At 33.4% G+C, this 19,415-nt stretch overlaps 1 protein-coding gene across 6 annotated transcripts in view; it reads left to right on the top strand.

The window, feature by feature from the left end:
- The window catches only part of SCAF11 (SR-related CTD associated factor 11), a 66,198-nt gene that overhangs the window by 25,106 nt on the left and 21,677 nt on the right, over positions 1–19,415 (top strand). For 5 of the 6 annotated variants that reach the window (XM_057318961.1, XM_057318959.1, XM_026502044.4 and 2 more), the window contains 4 exons: positions 1,234–1,391; positions 11,199–11,276; positions 14,969–15,069; positions 17,155–17,216. In XM_057318961.1, coding sequence (XP_057174944.1) covers positions 1,234–1,391; positions 11,199–11,276; positions 14,969–15,069; positions 17,155–17,216 — 399 coding nt within the window. Of the gene's footprint in view, positions 1–1,233; positions 1,392–7,091; positions 7,260–11,198; positions 11,277–14,968; positions 15,070–17,154; positions 17,217–19,415 lie in introns of those variants that run through there. The other variant, XM_044385514.3, reaches the window with a different exon arrangement.

Raw genomic sequence — 19,415 nt, 5'->3', positions numbered from 1 at the left:
TGTTTAATCATTCTATGTTATATTTGCGAATTCTGATATTTGAAGCCAGTGGTCATCTAAATAAATTTATACTTAATAAGTATAATATATAAAATGTAAAAATAAATGAATCTAAATAAATTCTTGTTTCTGCTGATTCTTACTCAAGGTAACTTATTTTCTTAGGTTTGGTAATGTTTTATTATGAACTCATATTTGATAAATTTAATCTGTAGAATTCCGAGGGCCTGTCTAAGGGATGTGTTCCTTCAGAGGATTTGTATTTGCTTTTTCCTGAACCCTTGCTTTACTTTAGCACCACTGGGGGTCTTGACTTAATATGGAAGTCTCTCAGAATCAGTTCCCCTACCTGGGTTGGTTGTAAGTCTCTAGGTGTGAACCCTAATACGAATATTTGCTCCCAGGACAAACCCCACTTTTCCATTTGCTTGGCGTATATTGTTTGCATTTCAGGTGACAACATTTCTTTAATTTTGTCATTTTATGTTGAATTTTGGAGTTTCTTTTATTTACTTTTGAGCCAACAGTACATATTCTTGTATGTTGGTTATATTGCTGGTGGGCATTTAAATTAATACAAACCCTAAGAGATAAAGTTTGACAGTATCTATTCAAGCTACAACTGTACATACATGTTGATCTAGCAATTCCTTTTTTAGGAATTTATCCTGTAGATATGCTATTAAAAATGTGAAATGATAGTTTTTCATTGTAGCATTTGTTGTAAGAGCCAAAGGTTGAAAACGGGTGAACATCCATCAGTAAGTTAAAACAAATGCAGACTAGTGTGCATAGTGTTTTAGTATTTGTGTAAAGAGGGAGCTTTAAAAGGATATGTTTTAAGAGTTGCTTGCTTCCACATTTCAAAAAATCTTTGGAAGAACACAGAAGAAACTTAATAGTTGTTATTTGTTGCATTTGGTGGAACTGGATAGATGGCAGATTTGAGTGAGAAAGATGTCATTATAACCTTTTTTTTTACTTTAAAATTTTTGAACCATCTGATTATTACTTATTTTTAAATTAATTTCATAAAAAATTAGTTTTACTCCCCCATTAAAAAAATAAATTAGTAAGTGTTGGGGTATTGTGCTCAAGGAGTGTGTTTGTTACACTGTAAGATTTAATTACTTTGTAGTGGGGGGGGCTTTAGAAAATCTAGTTCATGATTCTGCCACAAACATGTCATTTTGTCTGGAAAACTTAAGCATATGTGGCTGCTTTACTTTATAGGTGAAGAAAACAAAGATAATACTGCTACCACTGGTCTGTTGTACAGTGAAGCTGACAGATGTCCGATATGTCTTAATTGCCTGTTAGAGAAAGAAGTTGGTTTTCCAGAAAGCTGTAATCATGTCTTCTGCATGACCTGTATTCTTAAATGGGCAGAGGTGAGTCTGAGAATAAATTAAATATTATTGTATTTTAATTCCCTAGCATGGTATCATGCCACCTAAGGAGTTGATAATGCCTTTTATAAATAACATGTTTTCCCCTTACTGTGGACAAATTTCCCTATATTATTCAAATTCTGTCAGTATATTTTCTTCTAGTTTTTTTACACGTTTTTTTTTGTTCTTTTATAATAAAAAAATTTTAAGTGCATACCTTTAAAAGAAACAACCTTATAGGAATAACAGATTTTTTGGGGGGGGGAGGTGGGGGGTAGAAATGCAGTAATTCATCTTCAGTGTACTTAACCCTCTTGGGATAATATCTGCTTACTACTAATAACACCTCTGTCTGTTTTGTGTTTTATATTTTTCAGAGAATTTTTACATAGATTATTTGATTTCTTCTTGTATCAGCCTTTTGGAATAACAAGAGCAGATGTAGTAGTGTTCTTCAGTTTTACAGATGAGGAACTTGGATTTTGTGTTCTAGAACTTGACCAAGATTTCATAGCTTAAAGAGGCAAAAGTGAATTTAGAAGTACATTTTCTAATTCCTGTTTTTAATGTAGTGTGAACTAATTTCAGAGTCTGTGTTAATGATATTACTGAGATTCTTCATAGGTAGTAAGTGATTAAGAAAAAGATATTTTGGACCTTTAATGTATTATGTTGACTTAGTTCAGGCCAAGCAAATCATGGTACTGGTACATTGAATCACTGAATATGCATTATAAGCCCTATTGTTAAAAATTGTGAAATAAAAATTCATTATCATATGAATCATGCAGTATTTTTCTGAGTTAGTAGTCTTTCAGTGTATAAAAATGAGTAAAGGAGATAAGTCAAAAAAATATTTTTTCAACAGTAGCTGCATTCAAATCGATGTCCTTAAGCACATTGGAATTAATTGCTTCTTACATAATTAGGGCTTTCAAAGTTCTGTGTTTTACTTATATTTTCATCAGTAGTGTAGAAAGGAGAATATAACTGTATACTGATGCTGTGGCCGAGTTCTAGAAGGAGGAAAAAAGATTTGTTAACACCAATCGAATTCATAGCAGTATACTTAGAAATAGTTCTAATTAGATTAATGCCTAAACTGATCTTGGCAAGAAGGGACCAAGGAGAGGTAAAAATGTATTTTGGGAAAAAATATGTTGAGTTTAATTTAATTATTTAATATAATTATAAATCTCCATGTGTTTGCAGGAGCATTGACTAATGAATGCATATTTTTCTCTGCCAGCCAATTAAAGATTTCATCTGTGTTGAATTTAATGCACCTTGGTTTGCTTTGTGATTAAATATTTTAAAAATAGTGATTTGCTTCCAGTAGAGAAGCAACATTATTAGATGGGTAGAAGGTTTCAATTCAGTGCTTTTATAAAATTGTATTTAGTGACCACATAATTGTAAGGTTCAGCAGCATAGTCTGAGTATGTGCTTTTCTCTGTGAAATTAGGATGTATAAAATAGGCATGATTCTGCATCGTTATGCTCTACGTGCATCTTCAGCATAATCATACACTTTATCATGGTATACATGCTCCAGGTTTCTCTAGGGTATATATCTAGAAGTGGAACTACTAGTAGGTTGTGGACTATGCACATTTTCAACTCAGTTCTAAACTTATCTATGTTTTTAATTCTTGCTGAATATTTTTTTTAAAGATTTTATTTGAGAGAGCAGGAGAGTGTGGGGGGGGGGCGGGGAAAGGCAGAGGGGGAGAGAGAATCCCAAGCAGACTCCCTGCTGAGCACAGAGCCTGACGTGGGGCTCGATCTCAGGAGCCTGAGATCATGACCTGAGCCAAAATCAAGAGTTGGACGCTTAACTGACGGAGCCACCAAGGTGCCCCTGAATATTTTTTTTTAAGTTGGAAATATTTGATAACATATATAGTGTTGCAACCAACACCTTTCTTGCACGTAATATTTTCTCTTTTATGTTACTCTTTTGTATATAAACATTTATTGAAGCCAAACTGCTTTTAAAAGAAAGTAGGGGGAGGCGGGGTATTGTGATATTGTTTAAACAAAAGTGGTTAACCTTGAATGCAGAGAATAACCAGAGAATATTCTGAATTATTTCATTGTCCCTAATTGGGATAGCAGCCATCATTAAATTGAGCAGTAACAAGAGCACAATCCAATAAATTGTTCGTTATAAATAATAAATATTGGTTAACAAAATCACTTAGGCTTTGAATTAAATTTTCTGTTTGAATCTTTTATTGGTATGATAAAAATTGGGTGTATTTTTTTTTCGAAGTTATGCTTTTATTTATTTTTTTTAATGATTTTTTATTATGTTAGTCACCATACAGTACATCCACGGTTTCCGATGTAAGGCTCGATGATTCATTAGTTGTGTATAACACCCAGTGCACCATGCAATACGTGAAAAATTGGGTGTATTTTGACAAATAGAATCAGATTTCAGATTCACTGGAGATTTTTTTTCCACGGCCATTAGTTGTTAGGCTCGTTCCTCTCATTTTCCTTAGCCGCCTTCTGTTTTCTAAAGAGGAGCATGCAGTTTACTTTGGATTTCACAATTAGGATATACATGTCTGTATTTAGAGGCTCCTAACCAGCCAGGCCCTATACTAAGGCTTTTTTAAAATATTCTTTCATTTAAATTACTATGACAATGTTTATTTAATATTCAAGGCAAGGATTCTGAACTCTAATTTGTTGCTAAATACTTCAAGGGGTAGCCTGAAATTAAAATAATTAAAAAAAATTGATCCATAGTTTAAAATTTTACCAACGTTCACTTTTAGTAGGAAGGTAGAAATTAAAGTGAGATTTATAGTGGTTGGAAATCTACATAATAAGAAAACAGTGCAAAATGTGTTGAGAATCATCTTCGTAGCTTATGTGTCTTTCAGAAATTCAGCTGAGCTATCTGAGATTTGTATTCCAGGTTCATTGAAATATGATTCAGAATGGATCTTAAGAACAAAAAGGAAGTGTATATATATACTAACCATAGGTTCCATTATCCTGAATCTTTCTGCCCTGGGGAAGGCAAATTGTATAAAATACCTACAGATGAAAGCCCAGTTACTCGATCACTTGAAAGGCCTTATTACATGGCTTTTGTTTTAAATAACCACAGAACGAAAATTTTAGAGCTTGAAAAGATTAAAACCAACTTTGACTTTGGATATAGATATTTTAGGAGCATAAAAAATTTCAGGAGGGTATCTGAAATAAATACACTACTATATATATACTATATATACCTACGGTGGCCTTCATGGCCCATAACCCTATTTCCTGCCCTTGGGGACACTGGAACAAATTAAGCATGTCCACTATGACTATGTTTAATTTCAAGAAACTCTTTCATGGTAGGCCTGTTGGTTTGTGAAATGATTGATGATGATGATGAAATAGAATATTGAACTAAACAGTAGTTAACACTTAAGAAAAGTTGAAATTTTTAACTAATTTAAAACATTAATATTAGAGCTGAGAATCTAAAACTAAACAAAGAAAACCTTTGAATTGATGAAATATGCACAGAGCAATACACTGAAGTTTAACAGCCACTCAAAAAGTTATTTTCCCAAATTTACCTACCTATATTTTACCTATATTATACCTATGCAGTCTTTAAACATATTGCCAGTTTTTACTTTGCCTCTAAGTTTAATCTTGATCTCTGAGTTTGCACATTTTATTTTATTTTTTTTTAAGATTTTATTTATTTGAGACAGAGAGAGCAAGTGCATGAGCAGAGAGGATGGAAGAGGGGCAGAAGGAGAGGGAGAAGCAGGCTCCCTACTGAGCAGGGAGCCTGATGACTTTGGCCTGGATCCCAGGACCCTGAGATCATGACCTGAGCTAAAGGCAGCCGCTTAACCAACTGAGCCACCCAGGCGCCCCCCTGAGTTTGCACATTTTAAAGTATATAATTAGAAAGGTGAAGGCTAGAGAAGGTCTGACACAGGGCTGTAGTAGGGACAGCTGATCCATAATTGTGATTCCCTATAGACAATAAGATACCACTTCCACACACACACACAGGTTGAGAAAATAGGATTTATTTTTTGGCAGATTGCCAAGAAGTTAAAATTTTGGCCCTAAAAGGGTTAAAGTTTAAAGCCTTGGAAGCATTTTGTATTTGAAGTATTTAAGAGATTATTTTATTTAAAGGGACACACATATGTGATCAAGAGGTTCTGATATCCACTAGGGTTTTCTGTCTTTAAAGTAATATAAAGTATTTCCCTTATCTTTTAAGTAACTTTTTAAATGTGATTAACTTTCCTGCTGTAAGCAGATTATCCTCCTTTAACTTATTTATCTCAGTCCTCCATTTCATATCAAATGCTGATAGCTTCAGTTTCAGAAAGTAAGGTTAAAGAAGTCAAATTTGGACAGCTGGCAAAGGTATGTTTTCTCTTCTGAGACTAGAAATGAAGAGGGTCTTACTATGATGAGTACAGTTCTTGAAGAAGTCAAACGACAGTGTTCAATGCAGACAGGTGAGGAATATATTTTTGAATTAATACATATCAAAAAATCAGAATGCGACTAGTTGACTTATATCTTGACTGCTGATGTGTTTTATGTACAGATGTTCTTTTATGCAGTGAGTAGAAATTTACACATTCTGGTGATTAGAATACTTTTCAAAGCTATATCGTCTGGATTTCTTCAGTTTTCCCTGGAATTTTGAGTTTTATTTATTCCTGAACTAAACTAAACCTCTCCGTTATGTAGTTCTCTGTAAATAAGAATTTAAACATACTGTGGAGCAATACTATTAGTCCTTATCTTTAAAACTTTGTAAAGCATTGTTAAATACATCATTTCATTTAATTATTACAACTTGTGCAAGAGGTGATTCAGGACTGTCTATCATCATCCTTAAAGTAAGAGAGGTTGCTAGTTCTGGGTCCTCCAGAACTTTTATATTCCAAATCCCCTGTTGTTTTCACCTCACGGATTAATCCTTTGGTAAAACCTTTGGTAGAGCAAAGAATATTTCTACATTGTGAACCACTCATTATCTAAAGCATAAATGTAATAGAGTTTTATTTAATAATGTTTTTACTAGTTAGATAAAGTGTATTTCTGTATAGCCTAGTTTTAAATGTTGGAATTTTAAAATGATTTGTGCAGGTAGTTTATGAAATTTACTCTTTTTCTAGGGAAAGAATTAACTATTAAATGTAAAAAGAAATTAAATTAAAAGTAATTCTTACCCAACTGTTGTATCTTCAAGAACAAGAAAGATTCCCTTTGAGTAGTTAGATAAAATGCTTTCTTGGTGTTAATTTTATCACTGACAGTCATTTGTCCTTCAGGAGTACATTCTTGAAAGCTGTTTCACTAATGTGGATTGACAAGGACTGTCTTGAAAGAACTGGTTAAGTGTGATAGGGAACATGTAGTCTGTCTGACTACAGGTGAGCACTTTTTTGGAGGTGTCCAGGCTAGGTATCTTAGAACCATCAACAAGAAAAATAGGTTCTTGTGAATAGAAACCCTCTAATGGTGTGCATTCCTAAATCCCTTATATTGCCTTTGAACTGTAGTTTTATATAATGTGCTCTATTTGTTAGTAGGAAAGATAGATGTTCTAGAGATTCCCATGAACAGACAAACCTACTTGTAAGTGTAGGTACTGAGATTTAGTCTTTAAGCACTTACCTTTAACACTTGCTTCTCTCTCTCTAGGAGGGGCTATCTATAGGCAGCCTTTGTGATTGAGGATAGAGCAGCAACAGGAAGCAAGAAATATTAGAAATCAAGAATCCTGAATTCCAAATAAGGAAGGTTTCCTGTTCTTACATTTAAATATGGGTTTGTCTGAGCTGGGAATTTACAACGCTTCAGAATACTAGGGTATGTTTTACTGAAATCATTAGGAAGATTTTTTTTTTCTATCAAAATTGCCTCCTTCACTGATACAACCTTAGTACAGAGCTTTCACAATAAAATTATGCTCTGTTTTTTAATACACATTGCATTGTAAAGCAGTGATCAAATTCTATTTTTAGCTTTATCAAGTTGAATGGTGATGTTGAACTACCTTGATTATGAAACTAAATTAGATACTTTACGAATTATTGAAATGAAAGTCATATTGGGTTAAATAGATAATTGAAGAGTATTTTTGATGTATATAAGGAATCAAAATGGTGAATAATTAAGGGGTATTTATTTTTGATGTATAAAAGGAAAACAAAATTTGGGATAATTTTCTTCAAAACTAAAATCACATTTTTAAGCACAATAAGTATATTAGTTCAAAGTTTTCTAAATTAGTTTTAATGTGCATTTTAAAAACCACACAACTAAATCAGCTATATTAGTAACACAAACTATGAAAACCTAGGATTAAAATATCTGACATTTTCTGAATGGATACCTGTTGGATATAAGGGTGCAGTACCCGTGGGAATGCCTTAAAATTAGGCCAATGCAAACCATTTTAAAACTCTGTAAAACTTTCCTAGTAAAGGTATTTGATTGTCACGTTAGGTGTAATTTTATGCATTAGTACCTGCTAATGATGGTGTCTTTGAACTTTGCCATGTGTACTTTGCTTACAGTATACATTAACAAAAAATTAATGATCCATTTAATTTTTAAAAAAATCTATTTTGATTTCTTTTTTATTCTTCTTTAGTCAATCTTAATTTATTGAAGTATGCTATGAAGACTTAACTCAGGATAACCCAATTTCTTTTCTCTTTCCCCTTTGAAATGTGTTGTTAAACTGTTCTAAGGTCAGAATTGGATATCATCCTTTCTAAGTAGCCATAGCAAAGATATTTTGTCTACTATGGGTAGCTTGTTTTCTGACCTGTGCTTTCCTTAACTGGGGAGGATAACTTGGTTTTCAGCATTTTTTCTGATGGCTGAACCTGAGCTAAAGAAAACTTATTAACTTATTTTCTAGTACTAACTAACTATACACAAATTGTTGATAACATATAACAGTGGTTTTCCGAACTATTTTTTGTTGTTTTCTTTTTGTTTTTGTAATAGCAGTGGAACCTTTCCTTCAAATGAAACCTTAAACAAATCTGTAGCAATTATTCTTGAGGAGGAGAGAACAGAACCAAAATCTTACTCAGAACCCTGTTATTTGAAACAGATCAAAATGGAATGGCTCAGGTTAAAACTGACAGTTTTAAAGGCAGGAATGCCATTTAGCTGGTGTCAGACGAGGAAATTTAATAAGGAAGAAAATACGGTTATGTAATTTCGGAGTTCTTGAAAGATTGATGCATCTAATATACAGTAGATTTCTTGAACAAGTGGCTTTATTTGTTAGATCTTAGTAAGTGTTACAAATAGAAATAGATATAATAAAATGAAATATTTTAATTTCCATATATGTCATGAACTTTGCAAATTCCAACAAAAAATCATTAAGAACTCCTGTCTTTCACATGCATGTATATACATCTTATTGTAGGTTGTCTTTTTGTTAATGAACTAATAAGCTTTTTTTGTTTTTGTTTGTGCAGTGAAGGTAGTTGATATTTAGAAGACTTTATGCAATGCTTAGTATATGCCATACACTCTTCTAAGATTAATTCCATTAATTCCCCAAAGAACCTTAGAGAGAAGTTCTGTTATCCTCATAGTCACAAGTGAGGTAACTGAGACACACAAAATCTGTAACTTGCTCAAGGTTACTTACCAGGGCAAGATATGAAAGTAGATAGTAAATTCAGAGCTTCCATACGTCTTTGTTAATAGTTTTTTAAAAAACATGGACAGAAACAAAGTTTTCATTTATCATTATTTTATCTTTTATTGAATGCTTATCTAAATTTACCTTTAAAATATAAATAAGTATATTCTGAAACTTTATAAGAACTTGGAAGTTTTAATTTTTTTAAATCAAATTTTTTTTTAATACTAGAGAGACAGGGAGGGAGGGGCAGAAGGAGAAGGAGAAGAGGGAGAGAGAAAATCTTAAGCAGGCTCGACACCCAGTGTGGAGCCTGACACAGGGCTTGACCCTACAGCCCTGAGATTATGACCTGAGTTGGGGACTTAACTGACTGAGCCACCCAGGCGCCCCGAAAAGTTTTACTTTTAAATATTATTTTGAATTATAAATTTATTAGTACAACTTCTATTTTAAGAAATTTCATATAGTAAATGCTAATATGGTAAATAGCAATCACATAGTTGAGTTTCTTGAACTAGAGTTGCTATTTGCAGTGCATTATTAAAAAAGATATGGACAGTTTTGTCACTACTTGTTGCAAAGCTTCTTAAGGTCAAGTTTTCTGTAAGGAGAGTAATAACATCCTAAATCCATAGTACTTAGGAAGTAAGCTGAGCTGGCTTCTACTAGTCTGAACCAATTTAATACGGTAAGGTCACATTTCCTAAATCAGATGTGCTAAAGCATTTTATCAAGGCCTACATAACAGGAAAAGAAAAATTACTTTTTAGAGTAGTAAAAAGTAACTCAATTTATATTTTGGCTGCTCTCAAAGTGATTCACAGGCTTTGTGAAAATGTATTCTATGATCAAAGGCTGCATATAGTCTGATCTACCTGTGCTTGTATAAGCATATCTTGGTATGTTCCAAAGTCCAAAAAGGCAAAAATGACAACATATTTCACCAGAGAATAAAAGATAATTTATCAGAATTCCATTACTATCCTGTGGTCTTTTAGACTGTTGCTATTACATTGTTAAAATCCTGTTTTACTTTTATAACCATAAGTAACTACTAATACCACCTTTTGGTATTTTTGTATGGTACAGAATCTTCCCTCCTACTCTAATGGGCAAAATATTCCATTTTAAGTTATTTAAATAATATAAACTTATTCCTTTACAAATATTTAAATACTGTAATCATAGAAACTCCTATAGTTGATGCACATTTATTTTGAAAGTATAGGAAATAATTTTATCAAAGTAAAGCTCATTTAGAATCACAGAGTGATCAAAAGACAATTTTCCTTAATCTATAAAGAATGCCTACAATTCAATTTTAAAAAGACCAGCAACCTGATAAGTTAAGCAAAGGGCATGAATAAACAATTTAAAGAAAAGGAACTTTGAAAAGCTCTTAAAAATATGAAAATATGCCCAATCTTACTTATATAAAAGGAAATGTAAATTAAAACTCTTAGGCATACCATGCTATTAATTGAGAATGGGACCACTCAGAAATAGTAATAAAAACCAATTTAAGATACATAATTAAGAGAAAAAATTCAGTTCAGCATATGAATTAATTATACTACATATGTGAAAGCTACACCATATATACGTATATGTGTTGGATATCCCCTCAAGGATATATAGGAAACTACTTCTGGAGAAGTTATTGCTGATGTATCTTTATTCAAAATAATTGATTTGGAGAGAAATATTAAGTCATAGAATATTAAGATCTGTACTAGACCTGTCCAAGCCATTCCTTCTACAGCTGATTTAATGTTGCCTGAGTGCTTTAGGTCACAGAGCTGTTGATTTCAGGGTAGTTCTCCTTTCAGTGTACCAGTAGTTCTCATCTGGGCAAGGAGGTCTTAATGGTATCTTGATATCTTGATAATAGAGATTTTTATCTTGTTGATGGTAGTGCAGTTATCTAGCATACAGTAGGTGCTCCGTAAATGTTTGAATGAATTGAACAAATTTAAGATATTTATTACTGTTGACATGGTACAGGTGGATAGAAATTATTTTTCTATTTCCTTTTCCAGGGAAAACTTATTATAACTGCATTTGTTATAGTTTAATTTTTATGTATTCTAAAGAAACATTTGTAAAGTTATAATTTGCTAATCATTTTTCAGATACTGGCTTCATGTCCTGTTGACCGAAAACCATTTCAAGCAGTGTTTAAGTTGAGTGCATTGGAAGGTTGTGTTAAGGTAAGGCTTATGTTTTACTTATAACGTGAACTGTATAAAATTAGTTGAGATGATTTTCCCTTAATAGATTTCCAGTTTGAGTATATTTATGATTTGTTCAACTTTAGGTTTAATATGTGATTATTATTTCTCTTCAGCATGGCAAGCCCAGACTTTTCTACAAGGCTACAGAAATTTTGAACCTTTTTTTTTTCTTTGCCCTCTTAAGGAAGACATTCCATGGTAGTCACCTTACGATTTTCCACAAAATATTACTTCTGATGCTCTGAAAGAAGTTTCACATTTAGTCTTAAATTGCAGGAGGTTAAAATTTTTAGAATGTTTCTAGTGTGAGGACTTTTATGTGTCAGAAACATTTACTAATTAATTGGATAGTGCTTTGAATACATTTTTCCAGTGAAAAGGGGTTTGAAATGGAATATTAGATTCAAAGACCAGCCCCACAAAAACTTTAAGTTTGAAATACCTGAATATTATTTTCCATGAAAAGCATTATTATGTTTGGAAGATTAAGCCAATAAAACTAAATATGAAATGGTATCTTTGTTTTTAAATGCTGGTGCTTGAAGGAAAGTGAGCAGTTAGAGAAGGATATGGGGATTTGTAGAGATCTTGAGAGAGACTTCTCATAGTTTCAGGGTTGGCATGGGCAGATGACTTTATTCTTTTATTAAGTACAATTTTATTGTAATACTTAATCCTAATCACTTTCATGAGATGCACATTTAAATACATATCTCATTGATGTTATTTATGATTATGAACCATGATTATGAATTGTATTTAGATTTATTTTTGGCTTACAAATAAAAGAAGAAAAAAGAAATAACATATTCCTGAGTTAATGAATAAAAGGTGAAAAGACAAAAGGAGAATAAGTAGTTATATAAGATGTATGAGAAAAAGATTTGAGATGCCATTTACAAGTCATGAATGACTTACTGTAGTAACTGGCTGGCTTAGTTGGTAGAACATGCAACTCTTGATCTCAGGGTAATGAGTTTGAGCCCCCATTGCAGGTAGAATTTACTTAAAAAAAAAAGAGTTCTTACTATATACATACCTGATACCATTGATGGGGGCGGTGGGGGGTTACTGTTTCCAAGTAGCATGATAAGTCCATAACAGTTTGGCTGCTGTCTTTGTGAATAGGAAGGGGTATGAAAGTGACATACAACTATTTAAGCATAAGATGTTCTCAGTGTAGGTATTTATAATTTGTTTTGATATATTTTTACCAGATGTGAGGAACAAATGAGACTACAATTCAAGTAACATGACATGTAAAACATGATTTTGCTTGTAATTATGTAATTGTACATCTATATAAATTAGTACGTCTTGGAGAAAAGATGTAACATTATATAAATGTGTAATATTATGATCAAAATTAAAGCATGGCTTCTCTGAAAGATTGTTTATTTTTCCAGACTATATATATTATGTTGCTGAAGATGTATTGGCATGAACTAGCTTCCAAAGATATTTTCCTCTAAAACTTCGTTGCTTTATGTGAAATACTGTTTTGTTGCTTGGAGTAACAATTTACATTTTCTTTAATATGGTTTGTGTTTTACTTAAATTAAAAGTCTGGTGCAGGGGTGCCTGGGTGGTGCAGTTGGTTGAGTGTCCCACTCTTGGTTTCCGCTTGGGTTGTGATCTCGGGGTTGTGAGATTGGGCCCCACTTTGGGTACCATGCTGAGCATGGAGTCTGCTTCTCTCTCTCTCCCTCTGCCCCTCCCTCCCTCAAATAAATAAATAAATCTTTTTTTTTTAAAGTTTGATGCAGTATTAACCTAATTTAGTCAGACTTAACAAGTGTTTCTTATTATGTGATATTAACTACATGCTCTTAATATTTTCCTTTGACCTTTACTTCTGAATCTTCATTTTATTATCTTTATCCCTTTCCAACTAAATTTGAATGAGACATCTGTACTTGTTTACTCCCTTTTCATAATTGCTTTTCAACTCACATTGAACATTTACCTCTGTAAAAGTGTCCTCACTGAGGTTTGGAATAATTTTTTATTTTCTGCATGTGGTGCTCTTGACTACTCTTTATTTTCTTTGGCTTATAGGATATCGTTTTATGAATGTTTGTATGTATGTTCATTTGTTTTACTTTTCTGACCTTTCACAGTCTTTACCATCTCTCTGCCTTCCTTGACTTTTAAAAAATCATTTCTTACATTTTAAAATTCCTTTCCATTTTCTGGGGATACTTTCTCTCTAAATCTTCTTGAGTACTCCAGTAGCTTTAAGCTCTTACCTGTATTTGTATGGCTTCTAAAACTATCACTAGCCCAGATCTTTTTCTTCAGAACCAGATTTATGTTTTCATGTGCTTGTTGGATATCTCCATGTAGAATGTAAACATTAACAGATCCAGAACTCATCTGGGAGTTTTCCATTTTTTCTTTCTCTCTTATCTTTGCCTAGTCCTTCTGAGCAATGTCTTAAATTTGTTTCCTCTTCATTCTTCTTTTGTCACTTCTTTGTAGGCCTTCATGCTGTCATCTAGACTGGCTCTACCAATAGAAATATACTACAAGCCACTATAATTTAAAATTTTTACTTTTAGTAGTCATATTGAAAGAGTAAAAAGAAAACTATTAAAATAAATTTTTATAATTAATCCAACATAATGTATTATGTCAACATATAGTATTTTTAAAGAATTATTGAGAGGTTTTACCTTGTTGTTGTTCTGTATCTTTGAAATCCAGTGTTTATTTTACAAATAGAGTACATCTCAATTCAGATAAGCCACATTTCAGTGCTCAGTAGCCACATATGGCTAGTGACTTGTCTCTCACAGTGTAGATCTACACAGCTCTAAGAGCTTTCTTCTGGTTTGCCAGCCTTTATAGTCTCTCCTTAACTGGTTCATTCTCCACATCACTGGCAAAGTTTATCCTGAAAAACAAATTTGGTCATTTCATTCACTTGCTTTATTTTATTTTTATTTTTTTAAAGATTTTATTTATTTATTTGACAGAAAGAGACAGTGAGAGAAGGAACACAAGCAAGGGGAGTGTGAGAGGGAGAAACAGGCTTCCCGCCAAGCAGGGAGCCCAATGCGGGGCTCGATCCCAGGACCCTGGGAACATGACCTGAGCCAAAGGCAGACGCTTAATGGCTGAGCCACCCAGGCGCCCCCATTCGCTTGCTTTAATACCTCCATTTATTCGCTGGTTCCCATGGAATTATTTTTTTACTTGAAGCCCTTTACAGTCTGGTCCTAATATATTATATCAACTTCATATCCTGCTAATATTTTCTTTCCTATCTGCATTGGCTTCCCATTGGTCTTGTAACTGTGTTCTTTTTTCCATTCAGAATATTTTTTTCTTCGACAAATTCCTACTCTTCAAGACCCACTCATTAAAGTCTTCTCTGTTATCCTCAGATAGAGTTAATTTCTCAGTCCTACATGTATACAGAGATCTGTGCTCATGAGCACTTTCTGTTTACATGCCTCTCACTATTTTGTTCCCCTGGAGTTTAACACACTTGCCAGTCTTATGGTTTAGCATGCTTGAATGAAAAAGCTTATGTATTTGGGCTGCTCTTTCATTCAGAAAATTTTGTTTCTTTAATTTTTTTATCCTTTCAAAGGAGAATTGATAGGTTGTCATTTGTGATGCTGGATTATCACTCTAAATAAGGGATTTTGCTTTTCTTCTAGGTTCAAGTAAAAAGACAGTTGAGAGAAACAAAAGACAAGAAAACTGAAAGCTCTTTTAAGAAGCAGCTCTTCTGTTGTGAAAATTCTAAAAGCTGTATGAGGTTAGTGATGAAATTTTTAAGTGGGGTCCAAAGGTTTAAAACCAGATGATAGCTAATAAAAAAAAAAAGTACTCCTCTTTGTTTTTTTTTTAATGATGTGGGGTTTAAATGTATTTAATTACTTCTTTTAAAGCACACACTTGATAAGAAAGGACCAGTTGAAATCTGAGAATAGAATTTGAACTGTATTTTTGATGAATTTTTTTTCTGTAATCTGTTTAGGTGTATATTTTTGTAAAATAAAAATGTTATATCAGTGTAAATAAAAGTTTACTCATTTCTCTATATGACAAACCAGTAATGAGTAAGTACTGGTGCACTGACCACATTTTGAGTAGCACTGCTCTAGTATTTATGGACAAAAAATAGAAAGTAATGATAGAGCACAACATTCTTCATGAGACAGTTCTAATTGAAATTGCTTATTATCTTTATAATTTTCTTTTTTTGTATTGTAGCAGGCACTTGGTAACTACCATAGCAACCATTTATGTTTTAACATGTTTGGATTTGTTTCTTTAATTACTGTTGTTAAAATGTAATTGCCTAGAAATACAGTGCTTGGTACTTGAGTTTAATAGGTATTTAACATATTTTCTGAACTAAATTGAGTTAATAGTGTACTGGAAATTAATTTATTATTAATAGTTAAATTATTCTAATACATTTAAAGTTAAGCCCATTTTGATCTGACATATATTCAGAGCTGTCCAAAAATTATATTCTTAAGACAGTATATATTGTCAAATTCCTAATTAAACCTATGATTCATTAGTACATTTAATCAGAATACTAATTTCTTTTTTTTCTTTGAAAAATTCATTCATTTATTTTAGTAGGGGGGGCGGTAGAGGGAGAGAGAGTCTAAGCAGACTCCGTCCTGAGCATGCAGCCTCACTCAGGGCTCAGTCTCACAACCCTGAGATCACGACCCAAGCTGAAACCAAGAGTTGGACACTAAACAGACTGTATCACCCAGGCACCCCCAGAATACTAATTTCTTAACAGAGTAGATTTATTTAGTTACTCAAACAGTTGACAGTAGTTCTTAAGGTTTATTAAGTCATGCCACAGTTTATAACACTGCAGCCCTTTAAATCTTTTTGGAAGTTATGGACTTCTTTGACAATCTGAAGAAGGCTATAGACACCTTCTACCAGAAAAACAGGTCATAAAACATACTTACAGACAAAACTTTGTGTGTGATTTTAAGGTATTCATGGAACACCCATTCAAAGAGCACAGCCATAAACTCAAGTTAGTAACTGCATTAGAGCAAATTTTATTTACATTTTCTTGTAACTGTCAGTTTTGATTTTTGCATTTATGTTTACATAGAAGATAGCACACTTTTCCCAGCACGCTGAAGAACTTCTGCTAGCTTCATTCTTGATACATCTCCTGTCACTAGCTATGACTGCGTCATGGATATACATTTTTATGCTTTCTCTGAATTACCACAGTTCTCTGGCCCTTACTGAGAGTGCAGTTGTCATCACTGTATGTCCTATAACAGGGTCATACAGTGGGTCTAACACAGCTGAGATAGTCCATAGGCTTAACTGCTTTTTCTCAGGGATTTGGTGGTAGCGGGATGGTTTAGAGAAATAAGATGCAAAACAATAATTTGCTTTTTCCTACCAAGTTGGCCCCTTCGTGATTTCTCCCAAGGTGGAAAATCCGGCAGCTATTGAATATTTGTAATATATTCTTTTTTGGAGTCTTTGGATGTTTTTAGCATTCCTTTCATTCAGTCTCACATTCACTGCATATAACCTAGTGTCTACAGCACTTAGATATCCATGCAGTGTTGCCTCTCCTAAAGCAGTACAAAAACCCTGACACCCCTTCCTTTCTGATACTTTCTATCAGTTCCAGGGAAAGGGATTGTGCTTTTTTCCCCCCTTGGTAGTGAATCTCCCTTGGAGTGGAGAGTGGCAACTGAATGGCAGGTCATGTTTTCTTTGCTAGAATTTAAAACTCAGTGCCTAATCCATTTCATTTTGCTTGGTAGTGAATTGAAAAATAAATGAGCAGAACAACAATTTTCTCTTAGTTATTTCACCTCTTTATTAATGTTTACAGAAAAAAGGTCATAAAAGAAGATCTGTTAAATGCAAAACTTAATGACTTGAAGATGACACATAGTAAGTGAATTTTTTTACTTGTGTGTTCTACCTTTTTTTGTTTCTTACATCAATGCTTGTGTTAAAGTTCTTATTATAGTTACATTTTCGTTTGGAAAATAGTCATACACAGAACTCTGCTGAGCTCTGTACGTTGTGTTCAGTCCTATATAAACTGTTTTCATGGCGTCATTTATGCTGTCCCTCCCCCACTTTTAATGCTCAGCTTGGAGGGAGGGAAGATTGAGTGTGAGTGCGTGTGCGCACACGCGTGTGTTTGTGTGTATGTTAGAAAAGAAAAAGGAGAAACGAGTGTTTTCTAATTACTTGGTGGTTAGCAGCGTGCATGTGGTCTCACTCTACTCATTAGTGCAGAAGTCCTTAGGGAAGATGAGGTAAAATACCTGTGGGCCAGAAACTGTAAGCAGTAGCCTTATAGGTACTGAGAGAGGTCTGTGGCATTAGGAAGTTAATTCACAGTTCCCCGAAGAAGTTGTGGTTTGGCCTGTAGCCACACTTCTAACTTGAAACTTTGTTTGGAAATGAAGCACCTCTTACATATTTATCTAATGAGCAGTTAAATATTCCTGTCTTTTGTTCTTGTCTAGTGCATGGTTCACCATGCTTTGTGACTCCTCCTCAGGGCTCAGGCTGTTTATTCTGTTCCAAAGAACAACTTACCATAAGCTGTTTGTAAGCAAGGGGGTGAACATTTATTTTCCAGGTTAGGTTACAGTGTATTTCTGTTTATAGATACAAAGAATTAATGAATTCATTGTTGTTAAAAGTAAATGATAATCAACTTCATTCTTTATAGATTATGAGGTTTGGATGTTGTTACTTTTTCTGATTGGAATTAACATGATCTCTCAGGTTCATAGATCCCCAGATTTATGGCCTTTGAATTTACTATTTACATGAAATTGCAGTATAAGGACTTCTGTGGTCATATAGCATTTTTCTTTTGTTAAAAACTTGAGATATCAAAACTTTGTTTTTCTGTCATTGCTATAGATTAGCACCCTTTTTTATGGATAGCCTTTGTTCAGTAACTCTAGGATCTGATATAAAATTTACTGCTGAGGAAGATTAAACACTGTTATAGATTTTCTTTAAATAATTTGGCATGCTCTCACTATATTAATCTTAATTTTAAGACTACTGTAATTTCCTTTAGTATATATCTTCTGCGTGGCCTTATTTTTAGAGAGAGAAAACTGTTCCTGCCAGAAGGTTAGAACTGTCCAAGCGCTGTAACATAGTGCTTATGTCTACTTAAGTTAAGATCCCTGAATTATTTTTTTGGTTTAGGATAGAAATACTCATTATGCTTTATGAGTGGATACTACAGAAGTACTAACTAATACCTAGGTAATTATGAGCAAATGTGTTTACAAGTCTGGATTGATTTGAGGGTACTTGGTGATTTTCCTTTTAGTTTTTTCTATGATGTTGCTTTTTACTTGGGGAGTTCAGTACATCCAACATGGCCAGTTTTACTTCCTGCATTGAAATAAATTATGTACCTGATGACATAGTTAGCTTGTATTTAGGTATTGTATTTAATGAAAATTATTCAAGTTTAAGTTCTAATTCCGTACACAGCATGTACTCAGTGTGAGATGTTCATACTAGTAGAGCCAAAGAGAATTGAGATCAACTCACCCCATTCAACAAACCATACTAAGCACAGTTCTAAACTCTTAGGATTATAGTAGTGTACAAAAGAGACAAAGTACTTGCTAACAGAGTATCTTCTGTGGACAATAAAAAGATAAATGTATAATATGACATGTAGTGATAAGTGCTTTAAAGAAGAATAGAACAAGGTAAAGTGATAAAGGGTGATGACATTGGGGAGGTAATATATAAGGGGTCAGGAAAATCCTCTTGGATAAGTTTATAGGTGAATAGGAACCCAAAAGAATTAAGGGATGAAGCCATAAAGATATCTCAGGGAAGAATGTTCTAGGTGAGACAACAGCAAGTGCAGAAGCCCTGAGACAAGCGGAACCTTGGCATGTTCAAGGAATAGCACGGAGGTCAATATGACTAGAATGATTGAGTTAGATAGAGGAGGAAGAGTAAGACATTGGTGGGCAGGGCCTTTAGGGCCTGTGTGAGATGAGAAGCATTTTCTGGGGTAACATGCTCTGACATATTATTAAAGGATAACTCTGCCTGTTAAGGGGGGAATAGATTATAGGAGGACAGAGAGAC

Source organism: Ursus arctos, unplaced genomic scaffold (assembly GCF_023065955.2).
Source record: "Ursus arctos isolate Adak ecotype North America unplaced genomic scaffold, UrsArc2.0 scaffold_26, whole genome shotgun sequence".
NCBI lineage: Eukaryota > Metazoa > Chordata > Mammalia > Carnivora > Ursidae > Ursus > Ursus arctos.
Note: the sequence above shows the minus strand (reverse complement) of the source record. Positions and strands in the feature narration are given on the sequence as shown.